At 45.8% G+C, this 14,165-nt stretch overlaps 1 protein-coding gene across 2 annotated transcripts in view; it reads right to left on the bottom strand.

Moving 5' to 3' along the window:
- LOC138565177 (uncharacterized) overlaps window positions 1-14,165 on the bottom strand; it is a 480,132-nt gene that overhangs the window by 192,554 nt on the left and 273,413 nt on the right. For both annotated transcript variants that reach the window (XR_011301098.1, XM_069642961.1), the window contains exon 2: window positions 12,417-13,668. Coding sequence is in view for 1 of the 2 variants with exons in the window: in XM_069642961.1 (XP_069499062.1) it covers window positions 12,417-13,638 (1,222 nt within the window). In the remaining variant the exon portion in view is untranslated. The remainder of the gene's footprint in view (window positions 1-12,416; window positions 13,669-14,165) is intronic.

Raw genomic sequence — 14,165 nt, 5'->3', positions numbered from 1 at the left:
TAGCTCCCTTTGTATTGGCCTTACGAATAGGCATTCATATGGCTCCTCCAATGGAGAGCAGATTGATCGATCTTTAACTGCAAAAGTCATAGGCAAATTTACCATAGATACCGAGAAGGCAAATCTTCATGTTGATTCTTCTAAAGAATCCTCCCCTTTCCCTGTAATTTCGGGTCTTTTGAACCTTTTGGTCAAAGGGCACAAACTAATGCACACTTCTCTTGATAATGTCAAACAAATGCTTGTTGAGCTTGCTTTAAAAGTAAGCAAACTAGAGGGATTTATGACCGCACAAGTGCTACGTCAATCTGAGAAATCGGGTCTGTTGGATTCAGCAATATTGAAGTTGTTGAGTCCGACTGATCCGGATGTTTGTCATAAATCCACACAAATTTTAGACAGGTAATTAGGAGAAGATTTTTCTTGTCGGTCTTATGCTAATGTGGTGACAACGGGGTTTGACAACACTGCTAACACTTATTTGGCCACGGCTACCCCTCTATTAGATGCTATCCAATTAAATTCATTGAAACGAGGCGATGTCTTTCGTTATTTAATTTCTCAACACCAAAGTTGCACTGAAAGGGTAAAACCTGTAGCTTGCACACACGACCAGACAGTGACACAACTGGAAAAGTCAGTGCCTACTCCAGATAGCCCTTCTCCGCTTGTTACCATTATCGAGCAAACAGCTCCCAAATTGGACTCTGAACTAATTTCTAAGTCTTGTCCGGAAGGCATAGATACAGTTATTGGAAACGATCCAAATTCTGATAAAGCTGTTGCCGACACAAATCAATTTCTATTTTCACGTAAAATGTGTCACGCTCATGTGAGGGCTCTAAAACACAATAAAAACGACATAAAAAAATGATGATTAGGTCTCAACAGAAACATTCCTAAACAATACACACAAAAAACAAAAACTTTTCAAATCAAAGGATGTCAAGGTTGACAACAAACAACCTATCAATTTATCCGGAGGAGAAGTGCATATAGATTTGACCCAATTGAATACAGAATCTAAAATGGCCTTAAACTTGGAAATGAATGGGGGTCAAGGGATCGAATTGATGCCAAACATCTCGCTGACAACCTCTGAAGCTCGTGAAAAGATTCCCTCAGTGGTGGTGGGGCTTGCGGATTACTCCCAAGCGCAACTATTCAAATATTATCCTGTGATCACCAAAAATAAAAAAAACTGGTGTCAAATCAGTTCAGGGTACAGTCCAGGAGTGTGGAGGCATACATCTTTGAAATGTAGCCAATTCCCCTCATGCATCTAATATACTTCTCTCCTTACCAGACAGCGGCGGTCCCGGCTCCCGTGATTGACACATCACATATTAAGAATCCTATTCAAACTAATGCAATTACGGTTGAGCAGGCTGTGAAACAGCAAAAGGGTATATCTAAAGAAGCTACGATTGAACATGTGGTATCTAATATGGACTCTAGGTTCGAATGGGGTGATCTAGTCCAAATTCCAATAACGTAAAAACTGAATTTGACAAGGTTGAATTTGATAAGAATTCTGCGTTCATCATGGGATGGATTAGTGATCCAAAAATAAATGGCTCCCAGCGATTAAACAGATTATTTATGTTTAACAAATTCAGAGGTAGTCTGCAACTGCGCACTTTAATCTCAGATTACATAGAGTGGCTCCGATTGGCTATTCATAATAGCTATCGACTGATATGTGCACCCCAATCGATAATCATATTGAAGTTATTATGGGATCACAGAGAAGACTTTGCAATGCAAGGGCTCTCTATTTGCCTCTTTCGAAATATCGAAGAGGCAACTACCTTTCTTGAAGAACCTCTTCTTGTATCTGGGCGGGCATCTGTGCAAGGAGAAAGCAATCCTCATCCTTCTATCATGAAGTGGATTTGGTTATGCAGATTTCTGCGTTGGTAGGAGCGGCCTAAAACATCACCTGGCTAGCGCCTTTATTATCAACTATCATTGAAATGACAAAGAATTCTAAACAATCCTAGCCAGGAGGCTTTTAAGATGATATCATGGAATTGTTGTGGGCTATATAGTTTTGCGGTCTGCTTTGCATCAATGTCAAGTGAAATGTATCCAGCAGTGTTTCTTCTGCACGAAACAATGTGCTCAAAGGATATAGTCATTGGTGGTTTTACCACCTTTTTTGTACCTGCAATACATTCTCTGACAGGCCGCCCCGGAGGTGGTATAGTGATTTCAATTAACAATGCTTTTGATCCCACGGCTTCTATTTTTGCTTCCTCAAATGAAATATTGGCAATTGATTATAGCTCCTCTTTAGAACCCTGCAACCAAATGTTACTAATTTGTATTTCAATCCTGCAAGGCAATCGCTTGATGAACTTTTAGACGCATTTAACTTGGTGTTGCAAGACGCCTATTTGAAAAACCCTGAGTACTGTATCATTTTAGGTGGGGATTTTAATTTGGTTTGTCTTATGGCTATTTCAGTTTGGTGCGAATGTATCATCAGGAACTTGGTCCAGGGGCACTCTTTCATCATACATCGATTATTTCTTTGTGTCTGCTGGTGTTCTGCCAATGGTTGAAAAGGTTTATGGAATGGAATGCCAGTTGAGTGATCAAGTCCCTTTATTGCTATCTATGTATCAGAGATGCAACGTGTTGACATCAGACCCCTCTCTAAGTTTGCTCGAAATAGATCGGGCGCACAAATCCATCAAATGGAATCCACGCCTATGTAGAGAATTCACTTACTTGATTAATAGGGACTTTTGGAGAGCACATGTTGACTCCACATTTAACTCACCCCTTAGAGAGGAATGGAATAATGATACGATTCAATTTCACTTAAAAGCAGTATCTAGTCGGGCTGCTGTATTTTATTCAGACCAGTCAACATTCAACCCGATCATAGCTGCTATGAAACGGGGAAAACACTTAAACATCCGAGCGCTCAAGCGTTCCATGCCTAAGGTATCTGAAAGTGAGCGTCCCCATACATATCGTAACCACATGAAAGTTATAAAACATCGCAGACATTGCGAAGACAACTAATAAATTATGTCATTGGTAGTCAAGAGGGATACTCGAAATATTTTGTCCACACTTAACGACAGACAAAATGATGACACAAATGCGCTGGCTTCTTCTCTATCGGCGGATAGTTGGCAGACCTATATCGCTGATAAGTTCAATTTGCCTCTGGCTTTCCAAGGGTTTGAATCGGACATTCTTCACTCATGTGAGGAGCCCATTACATTCTCTAGAGATGAGATACTGGTGGCCATCAAGAATCTGAAGCCCTCCAAGGCTCCCGGGCCTGATGGGATTAGAGCTTGCATTTTTAAATCTGATCCTTTGTTTTAGTCAACCATTTTGTATACCAAATTTGAAAATATTCTACGTACCAATCAAATGCCGGTCTCATGGCGAAACGCAATCATAATACCTATTTTTAAACAAGGTGATCCAAGTGATCCCGCCAGCTTTCGCCCCATTGCCTTGATGAATGCGGCTGCCAACGTCTTTGCTATATTATTATTAAACCATCCTCAAGCCTTTATTGTTGAAAATAACATCTATTCCAAAAAACCAAATTGGTTTCCGTAGGGAGATGGGAACTTCCCTAAATGCAACCATCGTAGCACATATTCTTGCGAAGTCCAAAGTATCAAATTCGGGCCCCATATACTTGGCAGCACTCGATCATTTGCTTGCTTTTGACACCGTAACTAGAGAGGTATTGTGGGCAACACTTTTGGCATTGGGCTTTCCTACTAGGTTGGTACAACTGATAGCCATGTTTCATTCAGAGACTACTTTTCAAATTAGAATCATTAGGAATAGCTCCTCTTACATCTCCCATTGTGACCAAGACCAGTGTAAAACAGGGCTGTAATTTGGCAGCAACCATTTTTAATCTCTATATTTGTGATATGGATAAACTATGGCTGGAGTCCTCCATGTATCCAATATGGCTTGGGTCAATGAAATTGCATTGGACCTGCTTTGCAGATTACATTTTGCTAATGGATAGGACTCCTTATGAGCTACAAAACGAACTAAATTGCTTTGATAAGTATGCTATCTGTCACAATTTGCAGATAAATTCATCAAAATCCAAAATTATTATCTTTACTATCGGGAAAGGATCCAAACTTACACATTGTCTGGTCTATTGGTCATGCCAAAATTGATTGAGCAGTTGCCTTACGGTATCTTGGTTATACGCTTTCGGACGCAAACTCGATTCAATCTTGGGCTTCTTCTCTCAAAATCAAAGCACAACCTTTAGCTTGCATGATGAAGATCATTCTTCGACAGTATTGCAAATTTTCTCTACTCCCACTAATTGATTTCTATTTATTAAAAGTAGAACCAATATTACTATTTGGTCTCGATACCTGTTTATTGGAAATTGATGGCATTCTTAATAGTTTGCAGGGGCAATTATGGAAAGGCACATTTGGCTTAGTGGCTTCAGTGCCTAATGCCACAGTTCGCCACAAATTGGGCCTTTCTTCTTTGGCTTCAAGATGGGCATTGTGCAAATTGTCCATTTACTCAAAAATTCTGTCACCGGCACCAATTCTCTTTTTCAAGATTTACATAGGATAATGAGGGAAGGAAATCTCCCATCGATGGTAAATTGTATAGACAATATGAAGCAAATTTTGCTTAACATAAATGTGACTGTTGAAGATTTAATATTGGGCCTTACAAAAGAAAAAGCGTAAATTATATGAAGTCGATTGGATCTCGACGATCGACGCCATCAAAAAATATAAAACATATGGAGAATATGCACAATATTCACGAAAGAGGGAAATGCGTTCTTTATATTCAATCAAGTGTCCTTGTGACAAAGTTCGCCAAATGCATTTAAGATTTAAGGTCAATCAGTTTCGCACATTGGAACGCACTGCATTATGGTGTCAACCATCTTCGGAAAAGGTTGATACGAGTTGTCGATTCTGCAAAAACGGTTTGCAGAAAGAAACTCTAAAACATATTGTGGTATATTGTCCGTACCTAGAGGGGGAAAGGCGCCGACTTTAAGGAATTTTGGCTCCTGTAGATAATGACATATCCCGTGTTACATTTTGGGACAGATGTATATCATGAAATTCCATACGTGTAATATTGGCTTTGTTTAGACTATTTCAGAAAATCGAAAAGAGAGGTTATATATGGCCAATGCGACCAAACAATGAGACAAAGATGATTTATGCGTTTAATATAGTTCTGGGTTTGCAATGAGGAAGCAACAAAGGACACATTTTATGAGAGTTCATAGTGGATGCTATTTAAAAAGTGGATGCTATTTAAAAAGTAATAGTGTATATTACATTTTATTGTGTTCGACTATTGTTGGAATGTTGTGAAATTATGACATTTATAAGTAATATGCTGAGTCTTGTACACCTTGTTAAGTTATTATTAGTTTATTTACTTGGAAAAAAAGTGTTATTTGTTTTTTGTAAATGTTTGTTTTTAATTCATGCAAACTAAAGACAATACATTTTAATATTTAAAAAAAACTGCTAGTGTGGGGGTCTGCGATACCACTAACAATGCCAGTGGTAACAATCCTATGGGATAATCCACTTCTTCCCGTCAACGGGGTAGTCAACTGTGCCTACGACGAGGGTATCACAGCCATCGACATAGATGGCGCGGACTAGATCCTCAATGACGTAATAGTAGTCGTTGAGGCTGTTGACAGTTTAGTAGTTGACGGCTTAGTTGAACAGGGCGCCGGTGGACGACGTAGAGAGCCTTGGGGTAGACAACATGAATGGAGGCTTGGTCGTTGACGATGACGTACTTGAAGCCGATTTTGATGATGAGCCAGCCTTAGAAGACGTTGCTTCCTTCGGGCGATGGAAAGGGCCTCTCCTTCCCTGACGACACCCCTTGGGCACTGACCTTTGGTGAAGACGGGTCTTTGAGAGAGATCTGGGCTTGCTGCCAGAGGTGTCTTTATCCTTACCCTTGCTCATGGCTTGGACCTCTTACTAGAGGTGGTTTGCCGAGCCGTCCTGCCTTGCCATAATGAGGCATGATGCCGTACCGACGCAGAGTCAGAGCCCCGGCAGCCTCCTAGAGCCACACAATGAGATGACGATCCCTCAGCATCTTGTTGGGAGAACGACTGGCAGATCTCGCAGTCCTGGATGGCAAGGTGGGGATGAAGGCAGTAGAGGCAGTCATCATGGTGATCCTCTACTTAGACATTATTCAGTCCACAGTGGGCACAGGCCTTGAACAGGCTCTTCCTCGTGGATTCAGCTATGACGTAGGCCCGACTGCGCAGACAAAGCTTTGTCGAAGATTACCAGCGGCAGGAACGCTCTACGAAGCTAGCACTGTTGCCTCTAACGCTGGTCGTCAAGTAGCCGTCGAAAGATATTAATTTTTCTTGATGTTCCAAAATTATTTCTAGAAGATGATTTTTGAGAACTCCTTACACTAACGTGAGGTAAAAGATCTGAAGATGGCCAACAGAGGAGGAATTAAGGGAGGTGTTCCTATTGGGTGTGGGCAGTATGACCCAAAATGACTTTAATAGAGCACACAAGTAAGTGAAAGTTTTCAGTTTAAGTTTAACCTGCTCTATGTTACTGAGGATTCCCAGCCTGACGACGGGGAATATTCACAACATGTGAATCTATGAAAGATCCAATGCTGGAGAATTGAGAAAACTATTCCTTCAACCAATAGGGCAGGAATAGGGGAGTTATATGATATGATATATGGCATTTATAACGCACCTATACACAAGGGTTTCAGGTGCAGGAGAGACATGCAGCATCTTAAAACAATGTCCTCAATTCTGGTCTCTCAGAGTGTAAAGACGTTCCCTACTAGATGGCATGCCAAAGGAGATCAGCCATAGCGCACAAGTTCTCATGCGAATGGACGTGACGCAAGTGTGGAGGGGATACAGAGGGTTAGAAAAAGGCAATATAGATTAGGAGGAGGTTGAAGGTGCAAGGGACGCATCACGTGATAGAATACAGCACAGCAAGTCACAGAGGGGCGAAACATTCCACATGGGATGATCATGGCTGAGGACATCAATACCCCCCCACATGGTAACCATAGATGATAAATGCTGTTTTCTACAACCACCACATCACTGAACCGCTAGAGACGCACAAAGGTACTCAGTCTATCATTGGCAACACAGAATATGAAAACCAGCTCTGGTTTCATGGGGACATAACTTGCCAATCTTAGAAAGTCCCATGCGTGCTGCATGTTCTACCCAGAGATCACAGCTAGGAAATTCAGGACTGACTGTCCCAGTTCTACTATGTTATACCCTCTCAGCAGATGCATTTGGTGGTCTTACCTTCTTCGTCTGAAGAAGTGGAAGACAACCTTGATGGGAACGTTGGACCATCTCAGTATATTTTAAGATTGACAACCAGAGTTCACTGCCCTAACCAATACCAAATCAGGCCCAAATATCATATAGGGAAAGCTGCGGCTAGAGAAACCCCGCTTCTGCAGCTCAAACTGATAAGACAGAGCACATACCCCGACTCCTCATAGAATAGGATGGCAGACGGTGTGAGGAGACCCGGGACCCATCCTACCAAGACAGATTAGACCTACACAGGGATGCTGAAATGCCCAAGATAAAAAACGTGATGAAAGCTCCACTGCCAGTGTCTGAGGAGCAGAAACTGTTCTCCTCTGTTACAGTCACACCCAGAGCAGGATTGTGAAAGCACAATCTTTAGATTACCTTCTTGCCTGTATTTTGGCCCACCCACTCCAACTCTGAAACTCCAGCCTCCTCTTTAGCTCTCCAATGTGCTGATCAGACAGCCCTCCCCACAGCCCCACTTCACACTGTGTATTCAGATCACTCTGTCCCTCGGATCACCTTGCACTGTGTCCACCCCACATCACCACCTCGCACTGTGCCCTCCCCACAGCCACAAATCACACTGTGCCTCACATCACCTTGCACTCTACCCTCCCAGCAGCTCCACATCCCACTGTGTCTCCGGTCACCTTGAACTGTGCCCTCTCCACACACCCACCTCACACTGTGCTTCAGATCCCCTTACAGTCTGCAGACTGCTCTCCGCACACACTCACCTTAGACTGTGCTTCATATCTGCTTGCAATGCACCCTCCCACATACCCACCTCAGAAAGTTTCAGATCCACTTCCACTCTAGCGACTGCCCTCCCCAAATACCCACCTCAGACTGTGCTTCAGATCCACTTCCACTCTAGCGACTGCACTACTATATTCACATACCCATCTCACTGTGCTTCAGATCCTCTTACACTCTACAAACTGCCCTCCCCATATACCCACCTCAGACTGAGCTTCAGATCCCCTTACACTCTACAGACTGCACTCCTATATTCACATACCCATCTCACTGTGCTTCAGATCCACTTCCACTCTAGCGACTGCTCTCTCCACATACCCACCTCAGACTGTGCTTCAGATCCACTTCCACTCTAGCGACTGCTCTCTCCACATACCCACCTCAGACTGTGCTTCAGATCCACTTCCACTCTAGCGAGTGCTCTCTCCACATACCCACCTCAGACTGTGCTTCAGATCCACTTCCACTCTAACGACTGCTCTCTCCACATACCCACCTCAGACTGTGCTTCAGATCCACTTCCACTCTAGCGAGTGCTCTCTCCACATAACCACCTCAGACTGTGCTTCAGATCCACTTCCACTCTAGCGACTGCTCTCTCCACATACCCACCTCAGACTGTGCTTCAGATCCACTTCCACTCTAGCGACTGCTCTCTCCACACACCCACCTCAGACTGTGCTTCAGATCCACTTCCACTCTAGCGACTGCCCTCCCCAAATACCCACCTCAGACTGTGCTTCAGATCCACTTCCACTCTAGCGACTGCACTACTATATTCACATACCCATCTGACTGTGCTTCAGATCCTCTTACACTCTACAAACTGCCCTCCCCACATACCCACCTCAGACTGTGCTTCAGATCCCCTTAGACTCTACAGACTGCACTCCTATATTCACATACCCACCTCAGACTGTGCTTCAGATCCACTTCCACTCTAGCGACTGCTCTCTCCACATACCCATCTCAGACTGTGCTTCAGATCCACTTCCACTCTAGCGACTGCTCTCTCCACATACCCACCTCAGACTGTGCTTCAGATCCACTTCCACTCTAGCGACTGCTCTCTCCACATACCCACCTCAGACTGTGCTTCATATCCACTTCTACTCTAGCGACTGCTCTCTCCACATACCCACCTCAGACTGTGCTTCAGATCCACTTCCACTCTAGCGACTGCTCTCTCCACATACCCACCTCAGACTGTGCTTCAGATCCACTTTCACTCTAGCGACTGCTCTCTCCACATATCCACCTCAGACTGTGCTTCAGATCCACTTCCACTCTAGCGACTGCTCTCCCCACATACCCACCTCAGACTGTGCTTCAGATCCCCTTAGACTCTACAGACTGCACTCCTATATTCACATACCCACCTCAGACTGTGCTTCAGATCCACTTCCACTCTAGCGACTGCTCTCTCCACATACCCATCTCAGACTGTGCTTCAGATCCACTTCCACTCTAGCGACTGCTCTCTCCACATACCCACCTCAGACTGTGCTTCAGATCCACTTCCACTCTAGCGACTGCTCTCTCCACATACCCACCTCAGACTGTGCTTCATATCCACTTCCACTCTAGCGACTGCTCTCTCCACATACCCACCTCAGACTGTGCTTCAGATCCACTTCCACTCTAGCGACTGCTCTCTCCACATACCCACCTCAGACTGTGCTTCAGATCCACTTCCACTCTAGCGACTGCTCTCTCCACATATCCACCTCAGACTGTGCTTCAGATCCACTTCCACTCTAGCGACTGCTCTCTCCACATACCCACCTCAGACTGTGCTTCAGATCCACTTCCACTTTAGCGACTGCTCTCTCCACATACCCACCTCAGACTGTGCTTCAGATCCACTTCCACTCTAGCGACTGCTCTCTCCACATACCCACCTCAGACTGTGCTTCAGATCCACTTCCACTCTAGCGACTGCTCTCTCCACACACCCACCTCAGACTGTGCTTCAGATCCACTTCCACTCTAGCGACTGCTCTCTCCACACACCCACCTCAGACTGTGCTTCAGATCCACTTCCACTCTAGCGACTGCTCTCTCCACATACCCACCTCAGACTGTGCTTCAGATCCACTTCCACTCTAGCGACTGCTCTCTCCACACACCCACCTCAGACTGTGCTTCAGATCCACTTCCACTCTAGCGACTGCTCTCTCCACATACCCACCTCAGACTGTGCTTCAGATCCACTTCCACTCTAGCGACTGCTCTCTCCACATACCCACCTCAGACTGTGCTTCAGATCCACTTCCACTCTAGCGACTGCTCTCTCCACATATCCACCTCAGACTGTGCTTCAGATCCACTTCCACTCTAGCGACTGCACTACTATATTCACATACCCATCTGACTGTGCTTCAGATCCTCTTACACTCTACAAACTGCCCTCCCCACATACCCACCTCAGACTGTGCTTCAGATCCCCTTAGACTCTACAGACTGCACTCCTATATTCACATACCCACCTCAGACTGTGCTTCAGATCCACTTCCACTCTAGCGACTGCTCTCTCCACATACCCATCTCAGACTGTGCTTCAGATCCACTTCCACTCTAGCGACTGCTCTCTCCACATACCCACCTCAGACTGTGCTTCAGATCCACTTCCACTCTAGCGACTGCTCTCTCCACATACCCACCTCAGACTGTGCTTCATATCCACTTCTACTCTAGCGACTGCTCTCTCCACATACCCACCTCAGAATGTGCTTCAGATCCACTTCCACTCTAGCGACTGCTCTCTCCACATACCCACCTCAGACTGTGCTTCAGATCCACTTCCACTCTAGCGACTGCTCTCTCCACATATCCACCTCAGACTGTGCTTCAGATCCACTTCCACTCTAGCGACTGCTCTCTCCACATACCCACCTCAGACTGTGCTTCAGATCCACTTCCACTCTAGCGACTGCTCTCTCCACATATCCACCTCAGACTGTGCTTCAGATCCACTTCCACTCTAGCGACTGCTCTCTCCACATACCCACCTCAGACCGTGCTTCAGATCCACTTCCACTCTAGCGACTGCTCTCTCCACACACCCATCTCAGACTGTGCTTCAGATCCACTTCCACTCTAGCGACTGCTCTCTCCACACACCCACCTCAGACTGTGCTTCAGATCCACTTCCACTCTAGCGACTGCCCTCCCCACACACCCACTTCAGACTGTGCTTCAGATCCACTTCCACTCTAGCGACTGCCCTCCCCACATACCCACCTCAAACTGTGCTTCAGATCCACTTCCACTCTAGCGACTGCTCTCTCCACATACCCACCTCAGACTGTGCTTCAGATCCACTTCCACTCTAGTGACTGCTCTCTCCACATATCCACCTCAGACTGTGCTTCAGATCCACTTCCACTCTAGCGACTGCTCTCTCCACATACCCACCTCAGACTGTGCTTCAGATCCACTTCCACTCTAGCGACTGCTCTCTCCACATACCCACCTCAGACTGTGCTTCAGATCCACTTCCACTCTAGCGACTGCTCTCTCCACATACCCACCTCAGACTGTGCATCAGATCCACTTCCACTCTAGCGACTGCTCTCTCCACATACCCACCTCAGACTGTGCTTCAGATCCACTTCCACTCTAGCGACTGCTCTCTCCACACACCCACCTCAGACTGTGCTTCAGATCCACTTCCACTCTAGCGACTGCTCTCTCCACACACCCACCTCAGACTGTGCTTCAGATCCACTTCCACTCTAGCGACTGCCCTCCCCACACACCCACCTCAGACTGTGCTTCAGATCCACTTCCACTCTAGCGACTGCTCTCTCCACATACCCACCTCAGACTGTGCTTCAGATCCACTTCCACTCTAGCGACTGCTCTCTCCACATATCCACCTCAGACTGTGCTTCAGATCCACTTCCACTCTAGCGACTGCTCTCTCCACATACCCACCTCAGACTGTGCTTCAGATCCACTTAGAATCTACAGGCTGCCCTGCCTTCTGCCCCACCTCACACTGTGCTCCAGATCCCCTTAAGAGTCAACAGACTGCCCTGCCTTCTGCCCCACCTCAGACTTTGCTTCAGATACCCTTGTACTGAGCAGACTGCCCTGCATATGTCCAGACTTCAATATGCTTCAGATAATTTTGCTTTGCCAAAGAAGGGATCAAGAGGGCATTTTGTCTGTGAATATCAAAGACTAACACATATGTTACACCGGATGCTAACATTTTCTATTAAGGTGTGTTCAATTACTGTATCAGTGCACATCCTATTCAAGACACAAATCATTGGTTTAACAAACATACCTGGGGTGGCTTTGCATAGAGGCCTTTCTGAGGCTGCATTTCTTCTGGTTAAGGAGCCTATGAAGGCAGCTCCACCTGCAGGAAGAGCGTTTGATGCCAGGGATATGGCAGGTTCAGCTGGGCCCAGTCCATTTGAACACCACGGGTCGAACTTGCAGCTCAGATCTGGTCGCGGTCCATAATAAAAAGCCTGCTGTGGGACTTGGTCCTTATCCTGTCCATTCTCTTCAGGACTCAACGGTTCATGCTTGAGGATTTGTTGTGGGTTCCAATCAACAGTGAATATTGGTTGAGTGCACAGACTCTCCTCTGGGCTCGGTCTATCAATGCAAGTTGGGCGCAAGGCCAGACTCTCGTGCTGGCAATGAAAACCACCAAATACTGCTGATATGCAGTGGTTCTTTTGGCTCGGCCCATCAGTAGTCACTGGTTGTAGGGAGTGGTTCTGTTGGCTTTGCCCATCAGTAGTCACTGGTTGTAAGCAATGGTTCCGTTGGCTCTGCCCATCAGTAGTCACTGGTTGTAAGCAATGGTTCTGTTGGCTCTGCCCATCAGTACTCACCGGTTGTAGGCAGTAGTTCCATGGGCTCTGCCCCTCAGTAGTCACTGGTTGTAGGCAGTGGTTCAGTTGGTTCTTCCCATCAGTAGTCACCGGTTGTGGGCAGTGGTTCTGCTGTTGGCCCAGGCTATCAGTAAACACTTGGTCAAGACTCAGGCTGGGTTCCACTGTATTGTCTTGAAGAGGAGGTGGACGAAATCCATGTAGATCACAGTGTCTGCCTATTGCGGGACTTACCATATCCGAAGGCATTACATGGCTTTTCAGGTAATCTTGACCCTTTGTTAGCCAGCTTTGCTTCATAATCTCTGCAACTTTAAGGGGCATGTGCTCCATAGTATTTTGCAAGCAATCTATTTTTGCCTGCAGGTCTCGTAGCGTGGCACAGATTTCCATGCTGGTGCCATGCCGTGCAGGGGGCTCAGCCTCAAAAACACTTTGCCGGTTTTTGAAAGGGCTCTTGACTGAGGTATCCGATGGTGGAAGCGTTCCAACCTCTACAGGTATTACCCTTTCCCAGACGTCAGGCGCCATCCTTACAGAGTCTTCTGGCGGGAAGCGAAGCTCAGGCATGCCTCTTACAATAGAGACGCTACAAGCAGGTCCGGCTGGTGGTGGTGCTGCTGCGCGCTCAGGCAAGTGCTGGACTTTCCTTCTTCCCATTTAGATGTTTGATATCCAGGTCTCAGGTGTCTGCAGAGGGAAAATGTACAAATCTGTTAACAAATCTGGCAATGATAAAAAAATGGCGTGTCCAACCGAGGGTTCCAGGAGGTGGAGGGTACTTTACAACGTTACATCAACACAAGTAATAGTTGCTTTTAATGTGTTCTTTCTCCATTATGTGTTCCCTATTCAGACTGCTAACACTCTGAACTGATTATCCAAGCGCGGCACGAGAACAGTACAAATATTTGTTAAAAGTGGTGCTGCCCAGATAGGGTCCCCAGAAGAGGAGAATGATACCACCCCAAACCTGGATTCAAAACCTGTAACAAGAACTATTATCAATTCATCATTCTTCAAAATGTTACTAACATTATTTAACAAGAAAAAAAACAATAAGATGAAGAGAAAAACGATGGGGAGAGCTAGTGTTTCATGGGCACAACAGTGGAGCTTGTTTGCTCCAAAATGTAATTTGGTGACGGGGACCTGGTAAATTTGCACTCCGGCTTAACCAGGTCCCC

The sequence above is a fragment of the Ambystoma mexicanum genome, chromosome 1p, assembly GCF_040938575.1.
Source record: "Ambystoma mexicanum isolate Mex_15411 chromosome 1p, UKY_AmexF1_1, whole genome shotgun sequence".
Classification (NCBI taxonomy): domain Eukaryota; kingdom Metazoa; phylum Chordata; class Amphibia; order Caudata; family Ambystomatidae; genus Ambystoma; species Ambystoma mexicanum.
This window is presented reverse-complemented; position numbering and strand designations above follow the sequence as displayed.